General features: G+C 36.6%; 1 protein-coding gene across 1 annotated transcript in view; it reads left to right on the forward strand.

Moving 5' to 3' along the window:
- The window catches only part of GC (GC vitamin D binding protein), a 41,080-nt gene that overhangs the window by 13,374 nt on the left and 14,802 nt on the right, over positions 1-12,904 (forward strand). Inside the window, exons 3-7 of the mRNA XM_017501626.2 lie at positions 1,746-1,980; positions 3,441-3,573; positions 3,875-3,969; positions 10,047-10,176; positions 11,704-11,906. Of these exons, the coding sequence (XP_017357115.2) occupies positions 1,746-1,980; positions 3,441-3,573; positions 3,875-3,969; positions 10,047-10,176; positions 11,704-11,906 (796 nt within the window). The remainder of the gene's footprint in view (positions 1-1,745; positions 1,981-3,440; positions 3,574-3,874; positions 3,970-10,046; positions 10,177-11,703; positions 11,907-12,904) is intronic.

Here is a 12,904-nt window from a genome sequence, read left to right on the forward strand (position 1 = left end):
GGTTGCCAGAGAAATTAATGGAAAGGAAAAAGATGGACTGAAAAGAGAGAGAAGTGAAAAAAAGAGAAAGAATCTAATTTTTAACTTCTCCAAATCTGAAGAAATGATGATATGGGAGAGGGTGAGAGGTTAGTTTACATAACTGATTTATCACATTGCCATCCTTCACTGGTAGAAAAGATTTTTAGAAACTTTACCTTAAAAAGATGACTATAAGAATGTCAAAGTACTTTTTCCCATATAAATCCCAAGGTAATTTTTTCCATGATGACTATTTCTAATCTTTTTTCCTCTATGCTATTTCTATTTTAGATTTTAATTTCAAATATCAAATTGTTTCTAAAAAGAACATTTTGATGCTATGATTGCCTTGATGGTGCTTAGTCTGCTCACAGGTATCAGTGTATCATTGCTGAATCAGTAAATGAAGGTGCATCAGTTGTTTTCAACCTACACTGTACTTGCACATAAATCTTGGAGCTTTGGGAAAAACAGATTTTCAGGCCCTATCTTTCACCTACTGAAACATAATTCCTGCGTTGTGCAACCAAAGCACTTTTTATTTTATGTATAAGTAATTCTGATGCAAAAGCAGGCTCAAGAATCCTTAGGTAAGAGAATGTAAATAATGTAGAATGAGACATCAGTCACCACCTGTGGAGTCTGACCTGCAGACCCTGACTCAACCACAGACGAATGAATGCACTCTCACACCATTACAGCATTTCAAGTGGGCTAGGGATGGCCATTGACTGCTTTCAGAGGGCGAAATGCAACCAATCGACCCAGCCTCGCTGTACATCCACACATTTATTCCCTCAAGATTTTATAACAGAGGTTCTAAGTTAACACACTTGTGGATAATTAACATGATTAAAAGAGTAGTCATATGAATGGTAAAAGCTTTAGGTTCTGGGGCCCAGAGTAAACACTATTAACAGGTAATTCCCCTTTACTCACCCCCCGAGTGGGCTATCCAGCACAAAGTTCACGTGAGTAAACAGTTAGAGACAAAGGGATGTGGGGTAAACAGACTTAAACTGGGAAAAGAATCTTATTGCCCTATCTTCCCCCTAACTTAATGGACCTGCCACCTTCGGCCTGCCCCAGTAAAACCTTTCAGCCTTCCAAAAGGTTTGAGACTAATCTATTACTTTTCCCAATATATCTTTAATATTTTGCCAGCCACCCCAACAGGTCGAATTCCAACAGTTAAGCAGTCTCTAAAAGCTCTTACAACTTAAAAATTATATTTATTCACCAAACAAACTTTCAAAAGTAATGTAGTTTTCCTAGTAAAGAGCCAGCAATCAAGAGTCTGCTCATTTCATAAACAGAGGGAGGTCCTCCTCACTCTTAATGGGGCATTTGCAGCAGAAAGCAGGTGGGAGATGATGACAGAATCACCAGTGGAAGTTTTTCAAATGACCCTTTCATCCTCAGAGATGTTAATATCCCCATGGAGGAACACTGGGCTAGAGAATGCAATCCTAATGGCTCTCATCAGATAAACGCCGTCCATTTATTATTCAAAGTTATATTTTTGTTCTACTCTGAGGAGTCATTTATTAACATAAATAAGATTCTATACTTGCCGATAATCATACAACTTGTCATGTTGAAAAATCACCTCATGGCGCCCTTGGCATGAATACACAGTTACGAATGAGAATTTTCTAATTATAGGCTAAGATATTATATTGAATGGAGATCTAAGAGCCTGGAAATTTACATATATAGATGAGTTTCCTTTTTTCTTCTCTTCCAGACCTCAGCACTGTCTGCCAAGTCCTGTGAAAGTAACTCTCCATTCCCGGTTCACCCAGGCACCGCCGAGTGCTGCACCAAAGAAGGACTGGAACGGAAGCTCTGCATGGCGGCTCTGAAGCACCCGCCACAAGAATTCCCTACCTATGTGGAACCCACAAATGATGAAATCTGTGAGGCGTTCAGGAAAAATCCAAAGGAATTTGCTAATCAGTGAGCATTTTCATCATAGAGCTTTAGGGCTTAAGATATCAGAAATGACTCTAATCTAACCCCCTACTCTGTGCAAACACTTCCTCTACAGCAACCTGAACAAATTCTGAGAGCTTGACTCTCATCCAAAACTCAGCTTCCGTTTGGTGCTGAGTTTTGTGTATGTCCTTCTCAGAGATGAAATCAATTTTCCCAAACTCTTAGCAACCCTAATCCTATTATCTGAATCAGAATCACTTGAGTCTCCTGTCCACATGATATATTTTCAAATATTGACAGCCCCTGTGGTGATTTCTCTGATGCTAAAGATCATTGCATATGTCATATGATAGAAGCATTTTATTGCTGTACATATTTTAAGTACTTAATTTCTAGTAAACCATAAAAAATGAACAGCTTTTCTCTTCACTCCTATACATCCCAGAAACATGACATGCATATGTGAATATGAGCATCTACTACATCAAGTAAACATGCAACCTTGATATTTTCATTGTTTAATGGGCATAAGTGACCGGATTACACACTGATTCTTTATGTTAGTCTGGTAGGTCACAAAAATGAACAAAAATGGGTGTAAATACATTTATTAAAGTAAGAAATACATATATATTCAAAAATCAAAAGCAATGTCATTTCAAATGATCACAAATTGCAAAAATTAGTAGGATTGCTCATTCCTATCAATTTTCAAAGAGGATTGAATTTCAGAGTCCCTTTTAGATTCGTAAGGACATCTATTCCCAAAAATAGAAATTATTTCCAGAAAATTAAGTAATGTATACATAACAATTATCTAAAGTAAACTGAGATACATAAGAAAAAGCAAATCTAGTAATTACATTTATTTCAATTAATTCAATCAGCAGCTTAATTAACAAGCAGCTATCATGGGTGATGCACCTATCTAGACATGAAGTGAACAAAGGAACAAATGGCCCCTCCTCTCAAGCAAAAAACACAGAAATTTAGAAATCTATTTTTAATGAATATATTAATAGTGATCAGTATTATAGCCTTTTCTCTAAATTCTTAGTGTTTTTATATATTAAACTATAAATGTAACATATATCCTTGCTCCATCAACATACTTACTAAAAAGTAGGTTTTGGGGGATGAGCATGGTGGCTCACACCTGTAACCCCAGCACTTTGGGAGGCTTACGTGGGAGGACCACTTGAACCCAGGAGTTCAAGGCCAACTTGGGCCAATTAGCGAGACCTAATTTCTATAAGAAATTAAAAAATTAGATGAACATGGTGGCATACACCTGTAATTCCAGCTACTCAGGAAGCTGAAGCAGAAGGATCACTTGAGCCCAGGAGGTTGAGACTTCCACAAGCTATGATTGTGCCAATGTACTCCAGCCTGGGTGACAAGACAAGATACTGGCTCAAAAAAGAAAAGTAGGTTTTGTTTATTCACAACTTTTTTGACTAATTCTATTTTTTCCTCCACAGCTTTATGTGGGAATATTCCACTAATTATGGACAAGCTCCTCTGTCACTTTTAGTCAGTTACACAAAGAGTTATCTCTCCATGATAGGGTCCTGCTGTATCTCTGAAAACCCAACTGCATGCTTTTTGAACGAGGTATGTCCCATTTTACTTATTACATGTTTATGTTTTTTTCTTCTAATAGCATTCCTTTTAGACAATGGTAGAAATTGAGATTTTGCAATCAGTAAAAGTTTCTGAAATGCCTCCCTTTCATCTTGTTAGCTGGAAAATAAATGTAATACCTCTGGAAAAGAAATATCAATAAGTTTCTTTCATCAGTGTTCAGTTTCCTCTTCATAAAAAAAAAAATCATGCAATCATCCCTATCTTTGCCATTTATATGGTTTCCAAGGAACCCTGACCATCTAATGGGATTCTTTCACTTCTTTTCTAGAGACTCCAGATTAAACATTTATCACTTCTCACCACTATGTCAAATAGAGTCTGTTCACAATATGCTGCTTATGGGGAGAAGAAATCAAGGCTCAGGTAAACATTGAGCACCATCCTCATATTTAGAAGTTTAGGTCTGCATTATCTATCCATAATAGTATGGCTCTTTAAGAAGATGTCTGCATTGGAAGATATAAAATAGAGTTTTATGCTTAAATAATCTTTAAAAATATGGCCAAATTGTTTTATTCTCTCTATACAGACTATGAAGAATAAGGAACAAGGTTATGTCATAAACCATGAGATTTGCTTTTAATCAATCTTTACCATATAGTTGACCACTAGAAAATATTTTTTCAGTGTTCATATTAGCATATGTTACAAACAAAAAAGCAAAAGACAAAACAAAAAACCTTTTTATGTTTATTACCTATTATTTGACTTGCCCAATTTTTCTTGGGACAAGACATCTGAATTCTTACTTATGGTATGAAGGCTTGTGTATACAGTATATATCTCTTGCCCTTCATTAATTTATTCTCACTAGTTATCTGCCTTTGTATTAGTCTGTTTTTATGCTGTTGATAAAGATATAACCGAGACTGGGCAATTTACACAAGAAAGAGGCTTCACTGGACTAACAGTTCTACATGGATGGGGAGGCCTCACAATCATGGTGGAAGGCAAGGAGGAGCAATCACATCTTACATAGATGGGTAGGCAAAGAGAGAGCTTGTACAGAGAAACTTCTGTTTTTTAAACCATCAGATCTCATGAGACTAATTCACTATCACAAGAACAGCACAGGAAAGACCCATCCCCATAATTCAATCACCTCCCACTGGGTTCCTCCAACATGTGGAAATTATGGGAGTTATAATTCAAGATGAGATTTGTGTGGGGACACAACCAAACCATATCATTCCACCTCTGGCCCCTCTGAAATCTCATGTCCTCACATTTCAAAGTCAATTATACCTTCCCAACAATCCCCCAAAGTCTTAACTCACTTCAGCATTAACTCAAAAGTCCACAGTCCACTGACTCATTTAATACAAGGCAAGTCCCTCTGCCTTTGATCCTTTAAAATCAAAAGCAGGCTAGTTACTTCCTAGATACAATTGGGCTAAAGGCATTGGGTAAATGCTGCCATTACAAATGAGAGAAATTGGCCAAAACAAAGGGGCTACAGGCCCCATGCAACTTTAAAATCCAGTGGGGCAGTCAAATCTTAAAGCTCCAAAATGATCTCCTTTGACTCTATGTCTCATATCCATGTCATGCTGATACAAGAGGTGGATTCTCATGGTCTTGGGCAGCTCCACCCCTGTTGCTTTGCAAGGTACTCTTTCACAGGCTGGCGTTGAACATCTGTGGCTTTTCCAGGAGCATAGTGCAAGCTGTCGGTAGATCTAGCATTCTGGGGTCTGGAGAATGGTGGCCCTCTTCTCACAGCTCCACTAGCCAGTGGCCCAGTAGGCACTCTATATTGGGGCTCCAACCCCACGTTTCCCTGTATCACTGCCCTACCAAAGGTTCTCAATGAGATCCCTGCCACTGCAGCAGACTTCTGCCTGGACATCCAAGTGTTTCCATACATCCTCTGAAATCTAAGCAGAAGTTCCCAAACCCCAATTCTTGACTTCTGTGCACCCATAGGCTCAATGCCATGTGGAAGTTGCCAAGGCTTGAGGCCTGCACCTTCTGAAGCCATGGCCTGAGCTCTACATTGTCCCTTTTTAGCCATGGCTGGAGCAGCTGCAATGCAGGGCACCAAATCCCTAGGCTGCACACAGCACAAGGACCCTGGGCCTAGTCTATGAAACAACTTTTTCCTCCTAGTCCTCCAGGCCTCTGACGAGATGGACTGCTGTGAAGACCTCTGACATGCCTTGGATACATTTTCCCCCACTGTCTTGGGGATTAACATTCAGCTTGTTTTTGCTAATGCAAATGTCTGCAGCCAGCTTGAATTTTTCCTCAGAAGATGGGCTTTTCTTTTCTATTGCATTGTCTGGCTGTGAATTTTCTAAACTTTTATGCTCTGCTTCCCTATGAAACTGAATGCCTTTAACAGCACCCAGGTAATCTCTTAATTGCTTTACTGCTTAGAAATTTATCCTGCCAGAATGCTTTGCTGCTTAGAAATTTATCTGCCAGAATGCTTTGCTGCTTAGAAATTTATCCTGCCAAATACTCTAAATCATTTTCCTCAAGTTCAAAGTTCCACAAATCTCTAGGCCAGGGGCAAAATGTCACCAGTCTCTTTGCTAATACATAACAAGAGCCACCTTTGCTCCAGTTCCCAACAAGTTCCTCATTTCCAACAGAGACCACCTCAGCCTGGACCTTATTGTCCAAATGCTATCAGCATTTTAGGCAAAACCATTCAATAAGTTTCTAGAAAGCTTCAAACTTTCCCACATTTTACTGTCTTCTTCTAAGCCTCCAAACTGTTCCAACCTCTGCCTGTTACCCAGTTCCAAAGTTGCTTCCACATTTTGGGGTATCTTTTTTAGCAACCCCCACTCTACCAATTTATTGTATTACTCTGTTTTCATGCTGCTGATAAAGACATTCCTGAGACTGGGAAATTTACCAAAGAACGAGTTTTAATTGGCCTTACAGTTCCACCTGGCTGGGGAGGCCTCACAATCATGGTGGAAGGCAAGGAGGAGCAAATCACATCTTACATGGATGGCAGCAGGCAAAGAGAGAGCTTGTGCAGAGAAACTCCTGCTTTTAAAACCATCAGGTCTTGTGACTCATTCACTATCACAAGAATAGTTCAGGAAAGACCTACTGCCATAAATCAATCACCTCCCACCGGGTTTCTACCACAACATGTGGGAATTGTGGGAGCTAAAATTCAAGCTGAGATTTGTGTGAGGACATAGCCAAACCACATCAACCTTATATTTGCAAACTTCCCTTTGACTTTTGTATTACTACTGTTAACCTGTATTTTAATTTTGGTAGTTTCTAGATTGCATGTCTCTCATACCTTCTCAAACATCTAGATTTGCCAACTTTTCTTCCCTCAGTACTTACAGTCACTTTAATTCCTTCTAATATACCCCACAAGCTTTCTTCCTCTAATAGTAATGAAAGAACTTCTTGCCAGCAATGAATAATAATAAGCTTCTGTAATGGAAATAGAAACTACATAAGTTCTTTAAATATAACATTCCCTCAGAACTACTTGAATACTCAATGACAGCTTTTCTAGTTCTTTCTATAGCTTTCTTTTTACACAGAGATAGTGTATTTGGTGGGTAAAGCAGAAGAATTTATAATATAAAGCCACCATATGTACTACTGTCTAGAAATGTACTTCAAGAAAATGTCATTTGCTATGAACAAATATTTAGCCAAAAAATGTTGCTACCACTTTTTAAAATTAAAAAATTAGAGTTTTTTCTAAGTGTTCCAAGTTAATTATGACATTACATATTATTTAAGGCTACACAATATTCCACTGTGTGTGTGTGTGTGTGTGTGTGTGTGTGTGTGTACACCATATTTACTTTATTCATCTGCTGATGGACAAATGGATTGCTTCTGCCTCTTGGTTATTACATTATATTGTTAAAATTATATAATAAAGGAATATTTAATGAAAACTATAAAACATTGCTAAAAGAAATTTTAAAATATCCAAATAAATGGAAATACAGGACATACTTGTGGTTTGGAAGACCTAACACTGTTTAAATGAGAGCAATCTAGAGACTGATGCAATCTCTATCAAAATCCTGCTGGCGTTTGTTTCAGAAATAGAAAATAACATATACTAAAATACTCAAGAGATCCCAAGTAGCCAAAAAAATCTTGAAAAAGCGTAAAATTGGAGGTCTAACACTTTTGGTTTTAAAACATACTACAAAGCAACAGTAATTAAGACAGTGTGATGCTAGCATGAAGACAGATATATAGACCAATGGAACAGAATAGAGAGTCCAGAAATAAACTTTTGGATATATGACCAAATGATTTTCAACAAGGGTGCCAAGATTAAACCATGAGATTAAAAGATAGTCTCCTCAACAGATGATCCTGGGAAACCACATATCTACATGCAAAAGAATGAGGTTGGAACTTTATATAATATATACAAATTAATTCAAAAATAAATTGAAGATCAAATGCTAATACCTAAAACTATAAAACTCCTAGAAGAAAACATAGGAGAAAAGCTGTCAGGATAATGGATTTGGCAATGATTTCTTGCATATGACACCAAAGTACAGGCAAGAAAAGCATAAATAAATAAATGAAACTACAACAAACTTTAAAACTTCTGGCCAGGTGTGGTGGCTCATGCCTGTAATCCTAGATCTTAGGGAGGAAGAGGAGGGAGGATATCTTGAACCCAGGAGTTTGAGACCTGACTGGGCCATACAGCAAGACCCCATTCTCCACAACAAGGAAAAAACAAACAAACAAAAAACTTCTACATATCAAATGACACAATTAACAGAGTAAAAAGGCAACCTACCGCATGGGAGAAAATATTGCAAATCATATATCAGATAAGGGGGTTAATATTAGGAATTTATAAGGAACTTCTATAATTCAACAACAACAAAAACCAAGTAACTTAATTAAAACAAGGATAAAAGACTTGAATAAACAATTATTGAAATAAAATACACAATGGCCAATAAACATGAAAAGATGCTCAAAGTCACTAACCTTAAGAGATATGTAAATCAAGTCTACCACCATACCACTCTGAACATGCCCAATCTCATCTGATCTCAGAGGCTAAGCAGAGTCAGGCCTGGTTAGTATAATACTGGGATGGGAGAAATGCAAACCAAAACCACAGTGAGGTATCCCATTAGGATAATCACTATCAAAAGTACAGAAACTAGCAAATGTTAGCAAAGATGCATAGAAATTGGAATTCTTGTACACTGTTGATAGGAATGTAAAATGGTGCAATCATTATGGAAAACAGTATGGAAGTCCTTCAAAACATTAAAAATAGAAATAACATGCAATGCATCAGTTCTACTTTTAGGTATATATTTTAAAAATTCAAAGCAGGATCTCAAAGAGATTTGCACTTCCATGTTCATTGCAGAATTATTCACAATAACCAAGAGGTGGAAGCAACCCGTATGTCCATCAACAGATGAATGGATAAAGACAATGTGGTATATACATACCATGGAATATTATGTAGCCTGAAAAAAAGAAGAAAATCTTGTCACATGCTACAAGGATGAACCATGAGGACTTTCATTATGCTAAGTGAAATAAACCAGTCTCAACAGGACAAATACTATATAATCCCACTCATATGAAATATTTAAAGTAATCAAAATCATAAAGACAACAAATAGAAAGGTGGTTGCCAAGGGATAGGAGGGTGAGGGAGGGGAAGTGGGGAGCAAATCAGTGTTTAATGAGTATGGAGTTTTAGTTTTACACAAGAAAAATTTCTAGAGATCTGTTGCAAAGCAATGTAAATATACTTAAATACTAAACTGTACACCTTAAACATGGTTAAGATAGTAAATTTAATGTCATTTTATCACAATTTTTTAAAATAATATTTTATCATATTCATGATATATTAGGAATATTAATATTTAAAAAAAACCTAATGATACTCCTGGTATATTAAATGAAGAAGACAAATATGAGAATAGTATAGCATACCATTCACATATAAAATACTTAAAGTTTACACACCCAAAATGTGAACAGTTATTAACTCCATGGTAAAGCTAAAAGGTCTTTTAATACTTCTTTTATCTATAGTTTCTAATAAAATTTATAAAAAATACTTTTTACAATTTATGAGAGGCCACAAAAAAATACAACATTGGCCTTATGAATAGAGGGAAAGAGACATTTGTGATTGCTTCACTAATGCTTTATAGCGAACATTTTAACTATATAGAGCTTTAACTATATAGAGCTTGGAAGAAGAGAACCTGCATTTGAGTACTGAACATTTGGAAAGATTCATTAGGGATCTTTCAATCTTGAGTCTTTGGCTTTGGTACATAAGATCTATCACATGGCAGATGTGCTCCCGTGTAGCTCTTGAGGCCAAAGAGTTGAAACTGTGATATTATTTCTCCCAATAGTGTGTTCATCTTGAAACCAAGAAAACTGAGAATGTTGATAAGCTAACAAATTTATTTTTAAATGTTTAGCAATCTCATAAAGTTAGGCCAAAAAGTGCCTACTGCTGATCTGGAGGATGTTTTGCCAGTAGCTGAGGATATTACTATCGTCCTCTCCAAATGCTGTGAGTCTACCTCTGATGACTGCATGGCCAAAGAGGTAAGACAATCTTTCTTATCATTATCACCATGTACCAGGTATTGAATGCCAAGTGCTGAGTGGCAGGCACTCTTCTTTTTTTTTTTTTTTTTTTTCACTTCAAATTAAAGAACTTTATTTTAGTATTTCTTGTAGTGCTGGTGTATGGACAGTTCCATTTTGTTTATCTGTAGATGTCTTTATTTTGCCTTTATTTTTTTCCCATTTATTTATTTCATTGCATTTTAGGTTTTGGGGTACAAGTGAAGAACATGCAAGGTTGTTGCATAGGTACACACGTGGCAGTGTGATTTGCTGCCTTCCTCCCCATCACCTACATCTGGCATCTCTCCCCTTGCTATCTCTCCCCAACTCCCCATCCCCCACCGTCCCTCCCCTATTTCCCCCCAACTGACCCCAGTGTGTAGTGCTCCCCTCCCTGTGTCCATGTGTTCTCATTGTTCAACACCCGCCTATGAGTGAGAACATGCGGCGTTTGATATTCTGGCAGGGACTCTTCTAAGCCCTAGTTCATGTGCATTATCTTCATGGATGCTCACATGTATTCTACGAGACATAAATAATAATTCTTAGTGCCACTGTACAGATGAGGAAACAGAAAATTAGCAAGGGTCAATAATTTGAGACCACACAACTAGTAAGTGGCAAAGTCCATATGCAAGGATGAGATTATCTGATTCCCAAGACCTTATGCTACTTGCACTGTATGGTATTCATCACCACATGTGGTCTTTTAAATTTAATTTTAAAATTAAACATAGTTATAATTGAATATGATTTAAAATTCAGCTCTCCAGTTACACTAACCACATTTCAAATGCACAGTAATATTGGACAGTGCAAATACAGATCATTTTTATTATTGCATAAAGTTCCATTAGGCAGCACTTCAACCATTATACTAGTAGAAGCTACTACTGTTTTTATTATACTTTTTATAATTTGATGCCCATCTCAATTTTTTTTTTTACCATTTTTCGTTTTCAAAATCCTTTAAAACTATGCAAATAATTGCTTTAGCTGAAGGTCCGTCTCCAAGGTCTTGTCAATCTCTGTAGTAATAGATACATTGTGTTGCCTTGTCCTTTTCCATTAAAAATGCATGTCTGTGTTAATAGATGTTTTTCTATAAGGATTTATAATGGCAAAATAGGAGTCTGTTGCATATATCTATGTCATGTATTACATCGGTCTACCTAGACACAGCATATTTTTATTTTATTAATCCTCTATTGTTGTATTTAGGTTGTGTTGGTTTTTTAATATTTTAAGCAATGATGCACTTAATAGCCTTATAGTGGTTGTCCTTTTATCCATAATTATTTTCTGACCATAAATTTTTAAAAATAAAATTGTACATTTTTAAGACTTTTAGTACATATTGACAAATTGCCTTTCCAAATATTTTACCAATTTTCTGAGAGTATTCACACTGACTTTCATAAATATGATGCCAAAGCCTATGTAATTTTTATTTTAAATTAGACTATCAGGAAACTGACAATGCACAAACCATTTGTTTTGTAGCTGCCTTTACACACAGTAAAAATCTGCGAACATTTATCCACAAAGAATTCTAAGTTTGAAGACTGTTGTCAAGAAAAAACACCCATGGATGTTTTTGTGTGCGTTTACTTCATGCCAGCTGCCCAGCCCCCTGAGCTTCCAGATGTGGAGTTGCCGACAAACAAAGATGTGTGTGATTCAGGAAACACCAAAGCTCTGGATAAGTAAGTAGTGGCCATGTGAAAATGTGTTCCCATTTTAAGTTCTCTGGACAAAAAGTGGGGGCCAGACAGATGAAGGGAAGGTTTGCTGTCATCCATTTCAAACATAGGCAAAGTACTATTTTTATGCTTTTCACGGACTTTAAATAACTGTTAACCGATTATAAATGATTAGAATTTTTAAAGCATCACAATTCATTGAATTTGACAGAAAAATTTTGGATAGCGAGAAAGAAGCTTAGAGTTCTAATTCTGCCTTCTTTGATTCCTGTGCATGGCCCGAAGAAGTGACTTGACAATTTTGAACTTCAGCCTATCGTTAATTAATTTGAAAATGTTAATACTTGCCTTACTTAGCACACAGATTGCTAATGAGAAATACATGCAGGAATGTAAGTGAAAGTAAATGTGAAAACATATCTTTGTATACAATGCTGAACATCTGTAAAATACACAACCAGAAATGTTTATCATATTATTTACTAGTTTTATCATAATACTTCTGGTTTAAAGTCACAAATCAAAAGCCTAAAGTATACTAAACTTTTAGACAATAAGCATTTGATGCAAATAAAAGAAATAGCAAACACAAAATATTTTTTCTTAGCAATTATTGATATTCATTTTCATTAAATTTAAAAAGAGATTAAACCAAAGAAATGGTAAGTTTTTATCTTGTTTCATCCAACTAAAAAAAGAAATAAAATAAACATACCATGGGTTGAATAGATGTGTATACATACTCGTGGCTTAAAAATATTTCAGTAATAGGCCAGGCGCAATAGCTCACGCCTATAATCCCAGCACTTTGGGAGGCTGAGGCAGGTGGATCACGAGGTCAAGAGATTAGCTGGGCATGGTGGTGCATGCCTGTAGTCCCAGCTACTCAGGAGACTGAGACAGGAGAATTGCTTGAACCCAGGAGGCGGAGGTTGCGGTGAGCCAAGATCATGCCATTGCACTCCAGCCTGGGTAACAAGAGCGAAACTCTGTCTCAAAAA

The sequence above is a fragment of the Cebus imitator genome, unplaced genomic scaffold (assembly GCF_001604975.1).
Source record: "Cebus imitator isolate Cc_AM_T3 unplaced genomic scaffold, Cebus_imitator-1.0 Scaffold283, whole genome shotgun sequence".
NCBI lineage: Eukaryota > Metazoa > Chordata > Mammalia > Primates > Cebidae > Cebus > Cebus imitator.